The sequence below is a fragment of the Dicentrarchus labrax genome, unplaced genomic scaffold (genome assembly GCF_905237075.1).
Source record: "Dicentrarchus labrax unplaced genomic scaffold, dlabrax2021, whole genome shotgun sequence".
NCBI lineage: Eukaryota > Metazoa > Chordata > Actinopteri > Moronidae > Dicentrarchus > Dicentrarchus labrax.
In genome coordinates, this window is record NW_026136719.1 from 20,649,412 (window position 1) to 20,669,512 (window position 20,101).

Consider the following 20,101-nt stretch of genomic DNA (forward strand, 5'->3'; position numbering starts at 1 on the left):
TTTCTCTCAAACTCTGTGTGTGTGTGTATGTGTGTGTGTGTGTGTGTGTGTGTGTGTGTGTGTGTGTGTGTGTGTGTGTGTGTGTGTGTGTGTGTGCGTGTGCGTTTTTGGGGAGAGTGGGTGTGGGAGGTTGAGACTTTGAAGATGATTTTTCTACTTTGTCTTAAAGTTAGAGGTGGTGCTGGGAGTCAATAATCTCTCTCTATCTCTCTCTCTCTCTCACACACACACACACACACACACACACACACACACACACACATACACTGCTCAACTGCTGTAGTGCATATTGTACATAATCATCAACAGTTTATAATTAATAGGCCTTGTTAATTAGAGCAGTTCTCTTGTATTCTTAATCAAGTTGTTAAATGAGAATTGTTAAAACATCTTGCTCTCCTGAAAATAATTAGTTTTATAGTCATTTCTATACTGGCCTAGCATTTACATACCAAAATGTATTTGTTAATAAAACAAGATGTAACACTTCATCATCATTTTGGATTGTAATATGCATCCATAATAATTTTGAACCCTTGAACCTAATAAATATATATATTTTATATCATGTCAGTAATAAGCACCACAGCTCCACTGGCAAAAGTTTCCCAGCGTGCCTTATTAATTAATGCAGGTTATGAATCTGAATGAATTTCGACCCATTCTTCTGTTGATGAAGAACCCAATTTAATCAATTTATAGAGTCAACAAGGAGACCACCCCTCATGTCTGTTTTGTACAATTTGCCTTTGTTTGTTTTAGGAGAGTTCAGTCACTATTGTGAACAAGAAAGTAAAGCCTTGTATCCTTCTTCTTCTTATAGGTAACAGCACTTAACTAATGCTCAGGGGAAGAGCTGGTAGTGCTTCTTGTTGCTAAGCGACAATAGCAAACTCATTTGAGGCGAGGCAATCTTTTACTAAAAGTTTAAATATTTATAACTTTTAACATTTTGCACAATGACTGCTAAACACACGCTAAGCTCCCAGCTCCATGTGCACCAAAAGAGGGTCCTAGTGGAAACACAACCCAGGTCTTAATCCATATTTCCAACAAATCCATAGCTATGGCTGCAGGTCTAACTCCTGAAGAAGCAGCTGTAAGAGTTTACGCTCACTCACTGATTCCTGAACACAGAGGAAATAAATATATATATATATATTCTAAAATATTTCATAAATTTTTTTTACAGGGGAAACAGACAGAGACGATAGTGAGGGAGATGGGAGAGATACATGTGACGAAAAAATTCCTCCATCCGGGACCTAAATGCATCTGAATAGAAAAAACCATCACTGTAAATAAAAGATCAGTGAAGCACTTCAAATCTTTCTCTTTTTAATTTGATGATGATGTGTAGGATTTTTCCCTCTTGAATAACATGTTGGTAAAGACAACAAACTAGAACTATATAAAATCCCCTCGTGTTTATTTACCCTTTCCTCGCCTCCATCCTAGCCATCTCAACTCTCTGTCTTTAGCCCCCCCCGTCTGTCTGTCTGTGTCTCTTTCTGCTTCAGGGGAAATTAATTGATGATTATCTTGTCTTGCAGAGCTGGTTTGCAAACTTGCTTTTTTATCAGCAAGGCCTTGCTTTCCACCACTTATAGCTTCATTTGACCCACCCTCCCTCTCTCTGTCTCTCTCTCCACCCATCCCTCTCTCAGGCGACTGGGGTCTTATCAGTTAGCTATGTGTTCAGACTTATAGTTCAATTTGGTTTCCTTTAATAAAAGGATAGAACAGAGAATATATTTGTTAACAGAGATGGGCTGACAGACAGACAGGGGAGACAGGTTGTTCAGGCCAATAAAAAGACAGGGCCGAATAGATTCTTTGTTAGTGTGAATTAGTTTAAATGAACAGAAGCAGAGAAAGAGAGGGGAGGGGAGAGGTTGACAAGGAGTAGGTGTGAAACAGAGAGAGTGGGTAGTAGATGAGGGAAAAAAGATGCTGAAATTATTTTGAAATAATATTTTCTTCATTATGAAACAGTGGTTTGTCTCAATCAGCTCGTGTAGAGTTCAGTTTAGTGATTTATTTAGCAATTTCTTTCTTCTTTTTAGGATTCCATAAGGAAAGACACAACATTAAATACAGCCACAGCAAAACATCAACAGTAAGCTAGGAAGAGGAAAAGGTTTTGGATTATGGGTATGGTAAAACAAAAGAAGAAAAATCATTATCAAAAACAAAACAGATTACTTAAAGGAAACTTCAAAGTTCACAGTCACGTATGACTGAATCCAAATGTCCACCTTATCTGTGGACTTTGGTCATATACCATGATGTGTTCACTTTTATCTTGTCAAGTCCGCGAGGGTGTTGAACCGCAATGGGATAAAAATGTACTATGAGATGGGACTTCATATCTCAAATGGTTTTGAATTCAAGTTCTTGACCCTGCAATTTATCAATACCCAAGTAATTTCATGATCAGTTCTTAACAGTATTCATTTTAGCAATTCATGCAAGATTTGTGCAGGGTCTCCTGCTTTACATAGTCTAACAGGAATAGAGGTTAAAGGATAAATAAAAGAGCATGAAGGTTGATATGCACAGTGAAACTTTCCCTCTACTGAATATGAACACTTAAAATTCTATTCACATCAAACGTTCAACTCAGGATCCACACATCGTAGGTGGTCCCACTATCTTGCTTGGATGAAAACAAACTTTTGCCCTTCTAACTCTGCAGATTATAACAAGCATTCAAAATTAGAGTTGAATGTTGGATCTGCTTTTGATCCAGCCAAACTGATCTAAACTACAGTCACAGAGGTGCTTCTCACATTGCTTAAAATTACAGGGTTTTTGTCTGTGTCAGCTTCGGATTGAGCAACTTGAGATGACAGCTGAGAGTTTCTGTTTTACAAGGTTGTATTAGTGGTCTTAATTTGAGTAAACAGCACTTTTCTTTAAAATGTGGTTAAAGTAGCACCAAAATCAATTTTATCTATTTGAGATGCACAAAAGATTAATTTCTGATCTCTCAACGTGTTCAATTACACATGCAATTTCCCTTTCAAAGCACAATAACTTTCTCTAGGTAAATTGAAATGCATGTGTCTAAAGTCTGTCTAATGTCTAAGTCTAAAGATATGGTTTGCAATAATTGTTTGTTTCTCATTTAAGAGACGCAATCCTTTGAACAATTTATCTAGATTAAAATCAAAATGTTCCTTTTTATATAATTGCATTTTGCACATATGCTGCAGGCCGATAGTGTCGACGTTTATCCTCCTCCTGATACCCTGCTGTGAGACTAGCAAATAACTGCATCTTCTAATATCTACATTAAATCAAATCGTGGCAAACATCTATTTTCATTCAGGCTTTTTCTTTCTCTTTCTTTTCGTCATCATTGGGACCAATGTTCACTCTCACATATTTGTCTTGGCTCTCAGTAAACTCCAGTAATGATTACTGCCATAAAGATAAAGTAGACAGCTATCCAGTTAGCTGGAACTTACACATGCACTTGCAAGTTCCAGGACAGATGACTGATCTCATATACACAAAACACCAAAGCATTCAATAAATAATGCTTTGGTTTGATGCATGAATGCTATGTTTTTTACATCCACACACACACACACACACACACACACACACACACACGAGCGTTCACCCCACATATACATACACATTTTACACACAAGCACACAAACACAGACATGAATCAAGTTTTGAAGTGTAGGACATCAATGCAAAACAAAGCAACATAGAAAAAAAGACTGACAGAAAGACCTGTCAGTTATACGTGCACAAGCACACACCACATACACATTCGCATACATGCAGACACACACAAGCACACACACACACACACACACACACACACACAATCACAACCACTCCCTGAGGCAACAAACACACTTAAGGATCCCCATAGATATTGAATAGAACAATGGAAAGAAAAAAATGAAGATAAAGTACTTCCTGAAAAAGGTTTAATGGCTGTCAGGTTTGCTTTCAACATACACAAACACACAAATGACACACATCCAGGAAAACACACACACACACACACACACACACACACACACACACACACACACACACAATACAGTATACACAGACAGAGTAAGATAAAGTTGAAGCACAAACACACGCAGGGGAGTAAGTGTGTATATCTGGTCTCTTGAGTTTGTCTTTGATATTTAGAGTTCATGATTCATAGATGAACTCTTATGCAAGAGTAATGGAACACTGTGTGTGTGTGTGTGTGTGTGTGTGTGTGTGTGTGTGTGTGTGTGTGTGTGTGTGTGTGTGTGTGTGTGTAGGTGTGTGTGTGTGTGTGTGTGTGTGTGTGTGTGTGTGTGTGTGTGTGTGTGTGTGTGCATCTTCAAAAGGTCAGGCTAAGTATTTGTGTCGCATCCAAACATGCACGCAAGCATGGAATAGTCTTGTATACCACGCTCATAACACACACGCAAGACACACAGCAAAATATGCAACCTGGAAGTCACAACAATCAATGATGTGAAGGATACAAGACACATCAATACAAGACTACACACCAATCAGCCATAACATTATGACCACTGACAGGTGAAGTGAATAACACTGATTATCTGGATATCATGGCACCTGTCAGTGGGTGGGATATATTAGGCAGCAAGTGAACATTTTGTCCTCAAGTTAATGTGTTAGAAGCAGAAAAATGGGCAGCGTGAGGGTTTGAGTGACTTTGACAAGGGCCAAATTGGCTAGACGACTGGGTCCTAGCATCTCCAAAACTGCAGCTTTTGTGGGGTGTTCCCGGTCTGCAGTGGTCAGTCCCTTTTGAAAGTGGCCCAAGGAAGGAAAAGCTGGAGACAGGGTCATGGGCAGCCAAGGCTCATTGATGCCCGTGGGGAAAGAAGGCTGGCCCCTGCGGTCCGATCAAACAGACGAGATACTGTGGCTCAAACTGCTTAAAAAAGTGAATGCTGTTTCTGATAGAAAGGTGTCAGAACACACAGTGCATTGCAGTTTGGGGCTACATAATGTTATGGCCACCAGCGTGCCCAGGTGGTCATAATATTATGGCTGATCAGTGTATGTATACATATACAACATATATAGTATGTAGTCCCAGCTGATGGAGGGATGACCGAGACAACAGCTCTGGGCCACACAGAACTATTATAGAAGGGTTGCATGTCTATCACCACTTGTTATAATAATTTCGATCAAAAGAAGAGTTTGCCCCTGATTTCTCTGTCCTATACATTGATACGGACAGTCCAGTAAACACTAACTTCTTTCAAATTTCTGACCCCCCAAAAAATCTGATTCATATAAATACAACTGCAATTGCGAAACAGTGCCATGAACTCCAGCTATGGCATCAAACTCGCTCCTACTGATGCAGTCATCCTGTAATTTGGAGACATTCTAATAAACTAAATATTTATGAATACAGTGCTTGTTGTAAATATTCTGTGCTTATTAATAATAATCAAAATCAACAATCTCCAGAGTTATCTTTATTGTATGTAGTATACTGTGGTACTTGTTTCTTACAGCTCTTACAACATTTTCCAACACGGTTCAGTCACTTTGCAGGTAAAATCTGTCATCACTATTGCCTCAGAAATTGTCTGTGTATCATGGCAAGCATTCATCACTGTGCACACTCACACATTGTCTTACCTTCATATACAGCTTTAAAGCCCTGTGCACTGACGGCAAAGTCTGTGGTAAACCACAAGGCCAATATAGATCCACTGCTGACTATAGGGGAGGGCAGCATGAATCCTGACAACCTGAAAAACAGAAATACATCTCTGAAACACAGCAAGACAGTTTACTGCTGACTTATAAAAGCAAACAATATGGCAACGTCAAATCTGAAAACCTGAAACATAGAAAAATAAATAAATATGTGAACAATTGTGTTCAGTGTTAGTCCTGTTGATGTTGTGGTTAACCCCCTGAAAGTCCTGAACCCATAAAGACACCTGCTGGCCTGAGATCAGTTCTCTCCAAGCTACTCTCAGGTTTCCTGCTGTCCTCTTCATTGAGGAAAAGGAGACTAAAGAGTGATTTTCCCTCTCTCTCAAAATAAATTATATGAATTTAATATATCACTGAGCTACAGTGCACAACCAACCATGTTGTGCACCCAGACTTAAATACAGAACAAAAACAGAAAATAAAAACATATCGTAATTTAAGAATTTACACTAGAATAGTTAAGCTAACCATGATGAGGTGTTGTTTGACTGTGATACAACAAGGTGAGAGCTCGATTACACTGGAAGTCGTGCTGAAACAGTCCTTTGAGACTTAATTGATGGTTAAACGATTTGGGGAGGAGAATAGGGAGGATTCTGAAGGAAGAAAATAACAGGAAATGGAAAGCACTAATAGTCTATTGACTTGCCTAAATTATGTAGATGAAAACTGTTTATATAATTAAGAAATATTTATACAGTGGATAAACTAATAATTTCAATGTGAGCTAAAGAACTGAACTTTCTGCACTTTTAATAGTGACATATAGATGCAGTAGACAAAGACAGGGCTTAAGTTAGGCATCTATAGCTTTGTTAAGACTAACTATTATACAAACTGTATCATTTATACCATGACACTGTGCCAAAAACTAAATCTGAAGTTTCCACTGCAAAAATAAAACCTAAAACCAACCCAACCCAACCCAAATCTAACATGCATTTTTCAAGTGCTTAAATGAACAACGACAACAGTGAAGTGCATTTACTTAGGCTGTGCCCTGTTTCCTTCTCTTTTGCAATTTTCATGGACAGCATCTCAAGGTGCAGCCAAAAAGTGGAGTGTGTCCAGTTTGATGACCTCGGGACTGCATTTGTGCCATTTACAGATGATGCAGTTCTGTTTGTTGATTCAGACCATGACATTCAGCACTCACTGGTCTGGTTTGCAGCCAAGGGTAAATGATTAAGATGAGGATAAACACCTCCAAGCCTGTTGCTGCCCCAGATGATGCACTTCAAGTGTATTAGGGTCTTGACAGCGAAGCTCTCAATTTTACAGTATATGTAGCTCTCAATCCTTACCGGAGTTCCTGCTGAGTTCTGAGTTCAATCAGAGGCTAAGCTGAATAAAAACACACAGACACACTGCTATACACATTGGTGTGTCCGTTGCCAGCTAGCTTATGGCTAACTTCTGTATAGTTGGTACATTGGGGGCTGGGGGCAAAAAACCATGGAAGCCAAGCAAAAATTCACTTTGCAGGTAAACTCGTTTAGACACAGTTTAGATAAAGATGCTGCTTAAGTTAATTATCTTTAATTCCACAAGCGCTCAATATCACATAGCAAAAGCTGAATCTAAAGTCAGGCAGCAGCAACAGCGTTACTAAATATAAGTATTTGCTTGTGGAAAACAGAATTAGCAAGTTTTAAAAGTGATCTTTTTTCAAATGCATGAATAAACAATAACAGGTCATGTTTGATAGTTTCATGAGCAGTCTTTCCAGGTGCAGCAAAAAAGTGACAATTTGTATTACTGTATGTGAATTAGCACAGCCAATGTTGCACTGAGGCCATGTTGCACTGCTTGATATGGCAGCTTGCCCCCTCTTGGTTTGGAGCAAGTTGGGGCCTAAAATAAAGGTTAAATGCTTGTGTTTCCAGGAGAGCTATTTCTCACCCCGAAGCTCAACATACAAGTATATTTTCATCAGAAGGGTGAGAAGCTCAGATAATTAGAAGAAGCTCAGAGTAGAACAACTTATTGAAAAGAGCCAGTTGGGGTGATTTGGGATTCTGATCACAATGCCTGTGGATGCCTCCCCAACTGGACCTCGGGGAAAACCATTACCCAATGCAGGGACTATTATATTCAATCTAGCTTGGGAACATCTGGGAATCCCCCAGGAAGAGCTGCAGTGCATGGCTGAGGAAAAGGATGCCTGGGCTATCTTGCTTGTCTTATCTTGCTGACCCAGACAAATAATTTCATATTTACATTTCATTTTACCACTGTTCAAGCCAAGCAGAAAATTAATAAGCATTTAGTGACACCATTTTACTTTCAAGTGTGAACGGAAGCGAGCAAACTGAAGTGCAGGTTGAAGTAGCTCTTGATATATCCAGAGCAAGAGAACAATGATTGGAGGACAAGTTTGAAGACATCTTACTTGGTTCACTAGGTACAAAAATATGCAACAATGAACGTGGAGCAGAGACAAACCGAAGGGAACAAGGTTTGAGTGGAAAATAACAGGAAAAGAAAGACAGACATTAAAATAGGATTCAAGTTATTTTATACAATTCACTTTTCATCATTTGAAAGGTCAGCTAGGTCACTGGAGAGGTAGCACAAAAAAAGGAAGGAATAAAAGTGAGAAAGTACGAAAGAGGCAGACAAAAAGATTTGGAGAAAGATAAAGAAAAGTGGAAGGACAAAAAAGAGTAAAAGAGTAAGTCATTTAACTACAGAGCAACACAGAGGACAGTGAAAACAGAAAATGAATCATTTTAATTCTGTGGCCTTGAAGCAAGGACACCAACGACAGACAAGAACGGATGAAGGGAGCACATGGAAATTGACAAACAGAAGAAGAGATGGAGGGAGGAGAGGAGACAGAGGAAATTGAGGAAGGGCAGACCGGAGAGGGGCGCAAGGTGTGTGGTGAGATGAAACAAAAGGAGGAAAGGGAAGAGAAAAGGAGGACAAAGGTTTTGCTTCTTATAGGTGTAAATCACATTCTACTTTACTTTTACTTTACTAGCCACAGTAGTGTTTGGAACCTCCAACTTGCACAGTTGCTCAATTGTATGCACTGAGCCTATCATCACACTTTTGAGTTATTTGGTTTTTTTTTAAGACTGAGCATTCAGGTCCCTGTGGCTAGGTTAATTAAATGTTGTGCGCTGGTTATGCCAGCAGAGGATAGGTCATGCTAGGGTAAACTTAATTACTGATTATTAGTAGTCAATATTCTATATAAAAATATATTTTGTAATTTTTACAGTGATAAATACATACTTTTGTATCATTATCACTGACTAAAGAGCAATTTCAGTGAAAAGCACATTCATTGATTTTTTAGCTGCACTCATACTCACATACATGCTTGTTGGCATACTAATACATATGACAATCAATACACAGTTTTAACGGATAAATTCACTTATCCAAATTTCTGGCCATTCCCTGCATGTGCTAAAATGGCCAATAACTGTGATATATTTAATTATAATTTTATTTGAATTCCTAAAATTGATGCCCCCAATTGCAGGTTACTTGACATAAGCAGAACACTTTTCTTTTCTCTTTTCCAACCTTTTCTTATTTCTCTTTTCTTATAAAATCTATTTCATTCTGCAAAGTTCTAATTTGCTCAATATCAGTATTAATTCGAGAGCTTGTTATGTTTATTTTTTAAATTACTTTAAAAATAGTGTATGTTAGTTATCAATGTAAAGTAATTCAGTAGCAGTAAAGTATTGTCAATAGTATACATGTGGAATTTTTTTAGCTAAATATATACTATACTATATAATATAGTTGCCAGTTTATTGTGAACGCCTGACTAAAAGTAATGCAGAAAGGTGTTTCTATTATTTAACCTAATCTCAAAACAGAATAAAACAGAAACACCTGTCCGGGTAACAACACCTCTCAGTTTAAACTAGAATTACCACCCTGGTTGTGTGCCTCTCCCAACCAGTCAAGTTGCAGTTTTCATCCATGTCCGTCCAGACTCATACTGTACAATATATGTAGCGAACACCTGGAAGCAATTCAATAAAAAGGTATAAAGTGTACTTTTTGGCTAATATTGATGCATATGTATGATTCCGCATTCAGCATCACAATTAGCTAGGCTAATCTTGAATGACATGAAAAGACAAAGGCCATACTGAGCTACTTATTGTTTACAAATTGTATTGTCTCCGTCAGCATAAGTCTGAGAAATTTAGAATTGCCCAATTCATCCTTAAATTATGACTAAAACCTATTTTGAAGTCACAATGACCTTTGAGTCAAAGTTTCAATTACAATTCAGTGTCCGACCAATTATGAAGATTAGTCCAACCAACTGTGGTGAATAATGGCCAGAAAAGTGTTTTTCCACTTCACTAAAAACACGTCATGTCAAACATGTCAAGGCAATTTTGAGGTTACAGCGACCTTTAAGTCAAAAGTGTCACCAATTTGGTCACCCGGTTAACTCAGTCGGTAGAGCTGGCAACACATGTACGGAGTTGCTGCAGCGGCCCGGGTTCAAATCCGACCTGCGGCCCTTTGCTGCGTGTCATCCCTTCTCTCTCTACCCACCTTTCCTGTCTATCAACAGCTGTCACTATCCAATAAAAAAAAAAGTGTCACCAATTTATTGTCCGACAAACTGTTACACTGTCACAGAGACCTTGACCTTCGATCACCAAAATCTCAACATTTCATCATCGAGTCAAAGTGGACGTTTACGCCAAATCTGAAGAAATTTCCTCCCGATATTCCTGAGATATTGTAAGAATGGGACACACATATGGGATTATCCATTTGTCTCATAAACCCCCCGCCCGAGTTGGAAAGTATAAGTCTTGCAGCTATCTCGCGACATTTCACCGAGACACACCCCCTTTTGGTCGTAATATCAGCCATCCAGCTCGGGGCTCCTCAGAGTACATCGAGCTAAACGAGGGTGAACGTACGACTCGCAAAGCAAAGATGGCTGTGCCCATATTTCATGGTGTTGAGATGTATTTTCTTTGTATTTGTACTACGTTGGTCGTTTTAATGTCGATTTTAAATGCTCTTACACACTTGTTTACATTGCTGCTTTAGTCCGGTCACCAATTTATGCATTGCACGGTGTTGCTCTGCGTGCAATACAATGTAAAGTTTTGTTTTCGAGCTGGTTTGCTAAATAGGCTAATGTAGCTAACAATAACACTAGCCTGCCACTGCCCCTGGTGGCTCGAGACAAACGCCACAGCACTTGTTGAAATTGAAATAGGCGAAAATGGCAAAATATTATTGAAATGTAAGACTTTAATAACAATAACAGAATTAATTGAAATGTTAGTGTTTCTGTAGAAAAACATTATTATTTCACATTGAGCTTGTTTGGATGAGCCACAAGCAATAACAACACAGTCCATGTTCTTTCTGACTCGTAACGCCCAAAGACAAATGGACCGCTATAAGCGCTACAAGCCAGGCAATTACGTCACGTTCTCGCGTCAGAGCAACTCGGGCAGGGGATTTACGAGACAAATGGATAGCAGAAGAAATGAGGAAATGTACATTCTGCAGACACATATATATATATAAGTTTGTGATTCTGTGGGTATGATCATTGTCTACTTTTTCAGGCTGTGCACTGCATTTTTGGTGCGACTTATATTTTCCTCAACCAGAAAGAGAATTGCCTGGTCACAAGTTTTCATAAATCACCTTGGAGGCCCACAGGAGACAGCAATTACATTCTCACATGAATATTTCACCACTCAACAAATAAAATGTGAATAAAGTGAAATGAGTATAATTAATTTTTGGGAGAACACTACACTTCTTCATTTTTAATTTCAAGGGCATATGATATTCCAAGGACATTTTTATATTGGGCAAAGGTTACTTTTTCTACACTGGTCAGAGATTTAGAAAGAGGTTGACTGGTACATATATGTATGGGACCTGATCAAAGAGGTACTGGCTATATTATGGAGCTACCATTGCTGCTACTGTAAACTGTAGTGAAACTGCAAGTTCTGGTATTGACCTATATTAACATTAAGCTCAAACCAAAGTGTATTAACAATGTATGTATTATTTAGAGAAACATGCCACATTACGATTTTCCATATATATGGTTATAAATAATCATAAGAAGTGCATATTCAAGTAAATGCAAAGCATAAACCCAAACACAAATGCAATTATTTGTCTGTCTCTATGAATAAAATGGTGATATGTGTCTCAAATGGAGGATTGACGAGGAGACAGATGAGAATTCATTCACGTCTGTGCACACACACACACACACACACACACACACACACACACACACTGATTGTCAGTCAGCGAGTCAGTCTGTCAGTCAGGTAATGAGCAGTAATCGTCTAGCTGTCACTGTACTGATGGACCAACATGATTCTATATCCCTGTGTAGCTCTCTGTCTGTCTCTCCTCCATCTTTCCCTGCTCTCTTTGCATCTCACTGTCCCTCCCAGTCACACTGATCCTACGGCTGTTTGACATTTATGCAAGAATATGTGAGCCGGTTTAAGACTATGTGACCGTTTACCCAATCGGTCAACTGTCCAACCAGTCAACCAGTTTATGTAATCTGACAGCCACTCAGAGATTCCAGCCAGCCGGTCTCTATAGTCAACCGACCAACCAGCCAGCTTTCCTGTGTGTGTTGCTTCGTCCATCTGTCTGACTGCCCATCTGTATCTGCCCGTTTAACAGTCTATCTCTTGCTCAGCCTGCCAGTCTATCAGACTGTTGGCATGCTGGATGTTGACAGACACTTATAATGCTAGGATTATGGTTTAGATTGGATGGTAGTACAGTAAAAAGACATACCATGATATTGGAAAATAGCATTAGTGTTATTTTCATTACCATCACATGACCACTCTTCCACAGATTAGACGGGGAAAAGAACCTTGCTGTGAGCGTCAACGAGCTGGTCACTAAAAATAATTTAACTGATGTAGTTGGGCAGAATTTCAGACTTGTACCAAATCAAAAGGGAGACCCAGCAAATCTTGGTAAAGCTGTATTTATGATTTCCACAGAGAAATTGACAGCCAGAGATGGGAAAACTTCAAAACTGACATCCTCTTCTTGGAGTCAATGACCCTATAACTGTTGAGAAGATATGTTTGTCGTTGAGGTCAACAGCTCCAAATGCAGCTGCAGCCCATGACCACTGACAAACCCTATCTTGTCCACACAGTCATCAATAAAAATATACAGGAAAACAGCACATTGGGAAAGCCTGATAAAGACAGGTAGAAATGTATTTACATGATTTAGTCAGTTATTTTTGTGAAAAGGCTCAGTGATGTGCTCTTGCCGTCTTTTGCCATGAGACTGTTTGGTAAGCAGCGATACATACTGTAAACTCATTTAGGATTAATATTCCCCTTCAGTCCCAACCAAAGTAAAATAAGCCAGTGATATGTTATACCTAAAGCTACTAAACCTGAAAGAAAGAACACATAATGGTGCAAAGGTGAAAATAGAGGAAGAAAACAGACAGGAGCTTTTATTCAAATGAGTCTGCCAGAGTTGGTAGTATTTTGGTGAAAAATGGGTTGTTTTGTTAAGAATAAGCATCTAAGGACTAAGTCTGTTTCCATCTCAGCACCATCCTTCTATCAGTGAAGTCACAGGTTGAGAACACAGTACCACTGCGCATGTATTAACAAAAATAGCAGCTGCGCTTAGAAACACCCAAATGTGCATAACATGTAGTACTGTGTGCTGGCTAATGCCATTTAAAAGGAGCCCAGTTATCCAGTTTCAGTCTTGTTACAGTGGGATTCCCAGATGGGACTGTCAAGATAAGATGTAATTTGCCTATTTATTGTCAATATAATACCAGTTTTCTTTACCACACACCTCATCTCCTAATTTTAGTAGAAGTTATTTAAAGCAATCAAATGTAATGTTGCCTTTCTTGTCTGCAAATGTAAACATTTAAATCAAAGACTGATGACTTTTAATATTCCTTGCAGTCTTCTGGTAAATTTGGCTTACAAGTGGTCCACCAAGCGGAACATTTCAATAACTAAGATCTTAGAGTTGGTTCAGACAGCTTTCTGCAGCTGTATTTCAGTCAGTCAACTCATGTGGAATAGTTGATATGTTCATATGTATATATGTGAATGTAGGATATTTACAGCATTGATGTTTGGTGTCTAGGCTCTGATCTCGTTGCTCCCCGCAAGGAAGCACCAAATTGAGAATGGAGAATAACAATAATAAAACTGACCTTCTAAGGGAAGTCAGACTCAGAGCCAAAAGTTGGATGCTGGGGTGGAAATGTGGATTTTGAAATGCTGCAGTAGCAGCTAGTGAAAGCATACAGAAGCTTTCAGGTAAGTAATGTGGCAGCAGGCATGAAGCAAAAGAGTGAGCAGAGCACTGACAACTTACGTACAATGATACAATGATTAAAAGGGTGCAATGGATATACAGTATGTTGCACTGAGAGGAGTGTGCCATGTCAGTGTTGTGGCAGACTCCAGTTGGCTGCCTGAACTATCTCACAGGCTTCATTTTAGGTGGATAAAGAACATGGAAATAGCAGATCAACCAATATAAAAACTTAAATGTATACTTAGCAAAACCTTTTTTTCTTACTCTCCATACTGCACACTATAACAGTTCCCTCTATCAGGTTTGTACCACAATGAAATTTTTGGCCAAAAAAAGAGCTGCAGAGGCTGCTGGTCTTCACGTTGGTGGTCTCATTTGTTCATGGTAAGAATACTACTGTCTCTAAATTAATGTTATATTGAACTTGATCGATGTATAAATATTGATCCACCTTCTATTATCTTTAAGGATTTATGTTCATATTGACCAGTACTGACTGAGTATATTTTGAAACACTTTTTCTACGGGTCTCATGTGCTATTTTCTAGCGGTGGTCGTGACAACCTGTATCAATCACACCTTAACAAGGCCAAATTAAGAGTGATGCAGGCAGCCTGGGGATTTTTTCACACGTCACAAGTAAAGAACAGGCAGTTGTCAGTTCAAATCCACCAGCCAGCAGGGGAAATACTGACAGGGGAAGTAAAGAAGAGACTTATCCAGTGACCATTATAATGTGTTTGACCAATGTACTTGACCTCTGACTGCTCCAATAAAGCTAAAACAATACATGGCTGTAATGGGAGGCTCATGTAGGTGTAGAATATGATGGCTCAATGAAGTGGAAAAAATAGACCAGATTTCCTCTGTCTATATCAAAGTATATCATTTCCAATGGCTCATTATAGCTGAGGCAAGGTGCACACAACACCTAAAAATGATTCTTTTCTGGTTTGTTGTTTTTCTAGCGGTGTCAATAGTTGAATAGTTTGATGGTTACTTTAGAGCTATGTTATGAGTCACACACGCAAATACATTTTGCAGTTATTTGCAAAATGTATTTTTAAATTTTACTTGAGAGTTCCTAGGTATTACATTACTGTACCCTTAAAAAACATTAAATTTGGTAACTCTGCCTGCTGAAACACCTTGACAACACTGTGCTACCACTGCAAAACTTGAGCTTAAATTTTACATAACATGGGCCCAGTAAAACCCATGACCACTGGAGCTACAAAAACCATTCCGCAAATCCATTCAGCAAAACAAAACAACATTGCGGTGTCCTGGAACATAAGAAAGGCTTTCTTCTCCCCAGAAAAACTGACTTTTTTGAGATAGAGCAGTAATTTATATCTTTGGTTCCTCATATATCTACTGGCTCTGACATCTAGAAAAACAATCTGTCTTGCACAAACTAGAGACGAGACCAGTGTAAACTCATAAAACAAACATTACTATTTTCCATCTTGCAGAGCATTTGGCTTCTTCTTGCCAGCACTAGATACACCTCACACTTGTACAGTAGATGTATGTTCCTGGGTGAAACTATTTGTTTCAACCTGTCATTCTGTGAGTGTAATCCATTTTTTCAGTCTGTCTGGTGAAACACTAGTCTATCAGTGACACAACACAGCTCGGAGTAAATGGACAGACAAGAAACACTTGTGTGGAGAAGACAGACTAAGAGTTGAAGAGAGAAAGAAAAGGAAGTGAGCAAATTATTTGAAAATTTTGAAAAGAAGCGAATGTACTGAAAACAATAACCAACTTAATTCTTTCACTGGGAAAGATGTTTGCTAACATACAAAAGAGGAATGGCAGAAAACAGAATAGGGACATGGACAGTGTTGTTATGTGATGTAGCAGATTTGTTTTAAATTATAGGCTCAGTTGGTGGTGTTTCCTGTACAAACTGTAGACAATGTGTTGGGGAAAACAGTGTGGAATAAATCTCTGGCAACAGGGCTGTGATTTTTTGGAAATTTGTGAAGCCAGATAGAGACACACTAAACACCCAGAGGTTCTTTTCTCTCTATGTGCTGCTGAAGTAAAACAAAAAAAAAAAAAACAGAGGGAGAAATGGCCTTAGGCAAGACGTGCATTTTTCCTTTTTTAGTTTTTCTCTGTGTTAACACTTAATACATATTACTGTAACCATTTGGAATCCTTGTAAATCCAACTTTAAACTGCACTGGATGATTTTTTTTAACAATGTATGGGCGTAAACTGAACACAAGGCAGTTGGCTTTTTGGAGATACGAGGTATAAACCCAAGGATGACAATATGAACACAAAATAATGTGGTAAATGTCTTAAGACGATATTAAGTTGTATTTATGGGTAATTAGTTCTCTGGCTTAATTGTAGACCCCTGGCTATGGAACAATTTGACAGTCTACCCAAAACTAACTGTAGCCTTGAGCTAACTTTTTAAACAACACTTTTAAAGACTGGCTTTAAAAGTACTACTGAGATGTTTAATGCTGTTTCTTTCATTTGCTTTTGGAAGAGAAGAGAAGAAGTTGTAGTAGAGATTTCAGCAGAGATTTTTTTTCACAGGTTTGAGCACATTTAATGCAGACAAACAGATCTTATTCTAAAGAGGAATTACAGTTTTTTTTGCCTCCAGGAGTGTATGTTATCTACTGAGATACATAAACTCATTCCCACGCACATAAAAGCAGGGTAAAACACAGGAAACACACAGGAAGTAAGAGGTACACAGAATCACACACATCTACATGGCAGAACTAGTGCAGTGATTTGAGGAGTTGAGCGCCTTGCTCAAGGGCACTTTGCAGTGGGTGGCATTTGATTTGTGCGATAAGAGGGTAAGAATCCTGCTGATTCCCTGGTGTCCTCAAGCAACACCCTGCTGCACAATTCCCTTATATTTAAACCAGGAACCCCACCCACCCCCACAGTGTCTGTCAAGTCTGTTTACCGGAGCAGAATTGTCTACAGAGGCCTGTGCATGTTTGGGTGTGTGGGTTAGTTTACAGGTGTGAAACAGAAGTAATCAGTGCACATCAAACCTAACATTTGGGAAATCCACTTGAAATCACAAATCAACAGAGAAATTGTAACCTATTTACACTTATTTACTTAAAAATAATAATACATAAACAATCTATATGTCTATTGACACCTTCTCTTTACAACAATCACCAATTCCTAAGTGAAGCTTTTAAGAAGAAGGAAATGGAGGATGATTACAAGGATAAAGCTTTATATTGATGTGAGTTTTATTCAGCGCAACAAAAATAAAGAAATTAGTGCACTTTGTGTTTCTTTTAACCAGCATTATTAAACCTCCATTTATCATTAGCCTTAAATGGCATTCAGAAGATCACCAAGCCAAGGTCAAAAATGAATGTGGACATTTTACATCAAACTATATCTTTCAAAATCTTAAAAAAGGTTCTGATATTAGCATTTTATTTGGTGTTTTTTGTGCTGACACTGAGTTGAAAGTATATTTATCAAGACTGGAGCCTAAGAGCAGTAATGTATTTCCTGTGCTTTGAACTTTCAGAAAAACTGTCAGAAAATTCAACAGATGAACACTTAAGTATTTCCAGCAGGGTTTTGTGATTTGCAGTATGCTAATTATCACAGGATATTATTATATATGTCTCTTTCTCAATGACATATAGTTACAGTTTGGGTACAAATCACATTCCCATTAAATTAAATAAATGCTACTTCAATATCTTTCAGTATCCTGACTTGCAATTTGCACCAATTATTATTAAGATTATGTTGCAAAAATAGCTTGCATTAAAAATGCTAATTGCTTTGCAATTTTTGAGAAAAGTCAACATAATTTTAGGTCACAATAGGTACAAAAAAGCTCCACAAAATCCCAGAGGGACCAATTTGTCTGAGCTGTGGTAAGGAACAGGAGCAGGGCGGCGGGATATTGTGAGTAGGCAGCTGGCATCGAGCCACATCTCACTGGGTTGTAGACCAGTGTTTTTCTAACTGTGAATCTGGCCCTAACATGGGTCACTGGTTGCTTCAAGTGAGCCCTCACAAGATGATGTTTTATTGAATGGGGATCTCAGGTTGAAACAATGAGGTTGCGAAAGGGGGTCCCATGTGATAAAAGCACTGATTTGCTCCTAGATGGCAAGATAAGGGAGTGCATTTAGTCACTGGACCATAGAGAGAGCAGCTCTGTTTCTAGTGAGGAATTGACTTATATGAAGCCTTGCTGTTGAGAAAGGCATTTTGTCAAGTCACCACAACAGAAAACTGAACTTGAACTAAAAGTCAGATTTGCTCTTTACCTGCAGAGCATCTAGGTGCCTGGGTACATGGCAAACACTCCAAAATCTTAAAATTGTGGAATTTCATCTAATCATGACCTGGAGGCATACAAGTTCAAATGTGGCGACAAAGGTTTAACTGCACTTTCTGCCTAGCAGCAGCAGCATCAGCAAGGGTTTGTGGTTATCCAGACTGCTGGCTGCTAGCCAAAATGTGAGTCCTTCAGACTAAAGTACTCACTGTCTCTGCCTCTCACACCTACCAACTTCTGAACCTCATATTCTTTAGTGTTGCACTGTCACAAACAACTAGATTACATAACATACAACTGTCAGTCAGCAGTGTCTGATTTCTACATAACAGCACACAGCAACAGTTTTTTCAAAGGTAGAAGTAAAAACAAAAGGAAAGAAGAAGAGGAAACAACTTGTTTTCAAAGGACATGACAAATGGTTTAAAGATTTGAATGCACCAGTGGACATTCCTGTATCCTTCACATAACAATTTCATACAATGAATGAAGACATGAAGACAAAAGACAACTAAAAAAAAAATGTTAACATGCAGCTGTACTAGACCCATTTTAGAAACATAAAGAATGTCTGTACGTAAAGAAAAACTGCATATTGCTCAAAACACACAGTATTTTATTATTGTGTCCTGGGGACCTTGGGATTTAAGTTGCTGACCATGTAATACCAATGTCCCTGGTTCAAGTGCAGCCAGGGACCTTTGTTGCATGTCATGCCCTCTCTTTCTCCCATCATTTCTTATCAGCTCCCTACTGTATTCTATCTAATAACGCCAATAAAAGGTGGCCAAATGGCATCTAAAACTCACTCTCTCTCTCTCTCTCTCTCTCTCTTTCTCTCTGTCTCTCTCCCAAACAAAGAATCTGTGTCTCTTAAACTCAAACACACATAGTGCATGTAGACAAATCACTGGTGCACATGGCAATGGTAGAAAACTAAAATGAAAACTGGCCCAAAGCCTGACATTGGCTCTTTTCCATCAGTAATGTGGGACACTTGGAACAAAAACAAAACAAAAAAAGGCTAAAAGTTGTGAATGTGAGTTATGGATATGTGCCAAACACAGGGGCTCTTGGCAAATCTGTTTATCCATTTGGAAAAAACAAAAACAAAGCAAAACAAAAACAAAGATGGATTGTGATTTAATAATCTGGTTTATGGAGATGCATGGTTGTTTACAGAAAACTGCCTAATCCATCACCACTTCTTAGTTTATACTATAGCAATGAAAAACTGGCAAAGAGCTGCAAAAGAGAAAATTGTTATAATCGTTTTAAACAAAAAGAGAAAATATCTCTACTCTATTCAAAATTCAGTGTTTGTACCGACAACAGCACTACGTGAAAATAAGCAGTCCCCTCATTCATTTAACTGAATGAATGCATTGAGACTGTGTGAGGGATCCAGCAAAAAGCAACAACAACAAAAAAAAACCCTGAAGGATAGCTGGTAAAAACCTGGCTTAACGTTTGCAACACTATCCAGCAAATAAATACATGTACTGTGTAGTTTCACCTCAGCATCATTAAGACAAAAGATAACTGTTTGCTGAGAACAAAGAAGGACTGGAGCACACTGAGTAATTCACAGCCTTAAACTGTGCAAACAGACTAACGTTTTCATCAGAGTCAAAATAGAGAAAGACACGAGGCAAACAACAGATATAGTCAATTGGATAATTGGTTGAACAGGATTTTCCATCTATTGGAAAATTAATCCGAAGGAGGGAGTTGCCAAAATAAGGAGATGTT

General features: G+C 38.5%; 1 protein-coding gene across 2 annotated transcripts in view; it reads right to left on the reverse strand.

Moving 5' to 3' along the window:
* Positions 1-20,101, reverse strand: part of LOC127352220 (CUB and sushi domain-containing protein 1-like) — a 396,058-nt gene that overhangs the window by 252,326 nt on the left and 123,631 nt on the right. For both annotated transcript variants that reach the window (XM_051380421.1, XM_051380419.1), the window contains exon 3: positions 5,641-5,753. In XM_051380421.1, the coding sequence (XP_051236381.1) occupies positions 5,641-5,753 (113 nt within the window). The remainder of the gene's footprint in view (positions 1-5,640; positions 5,754-20,101) is intronic.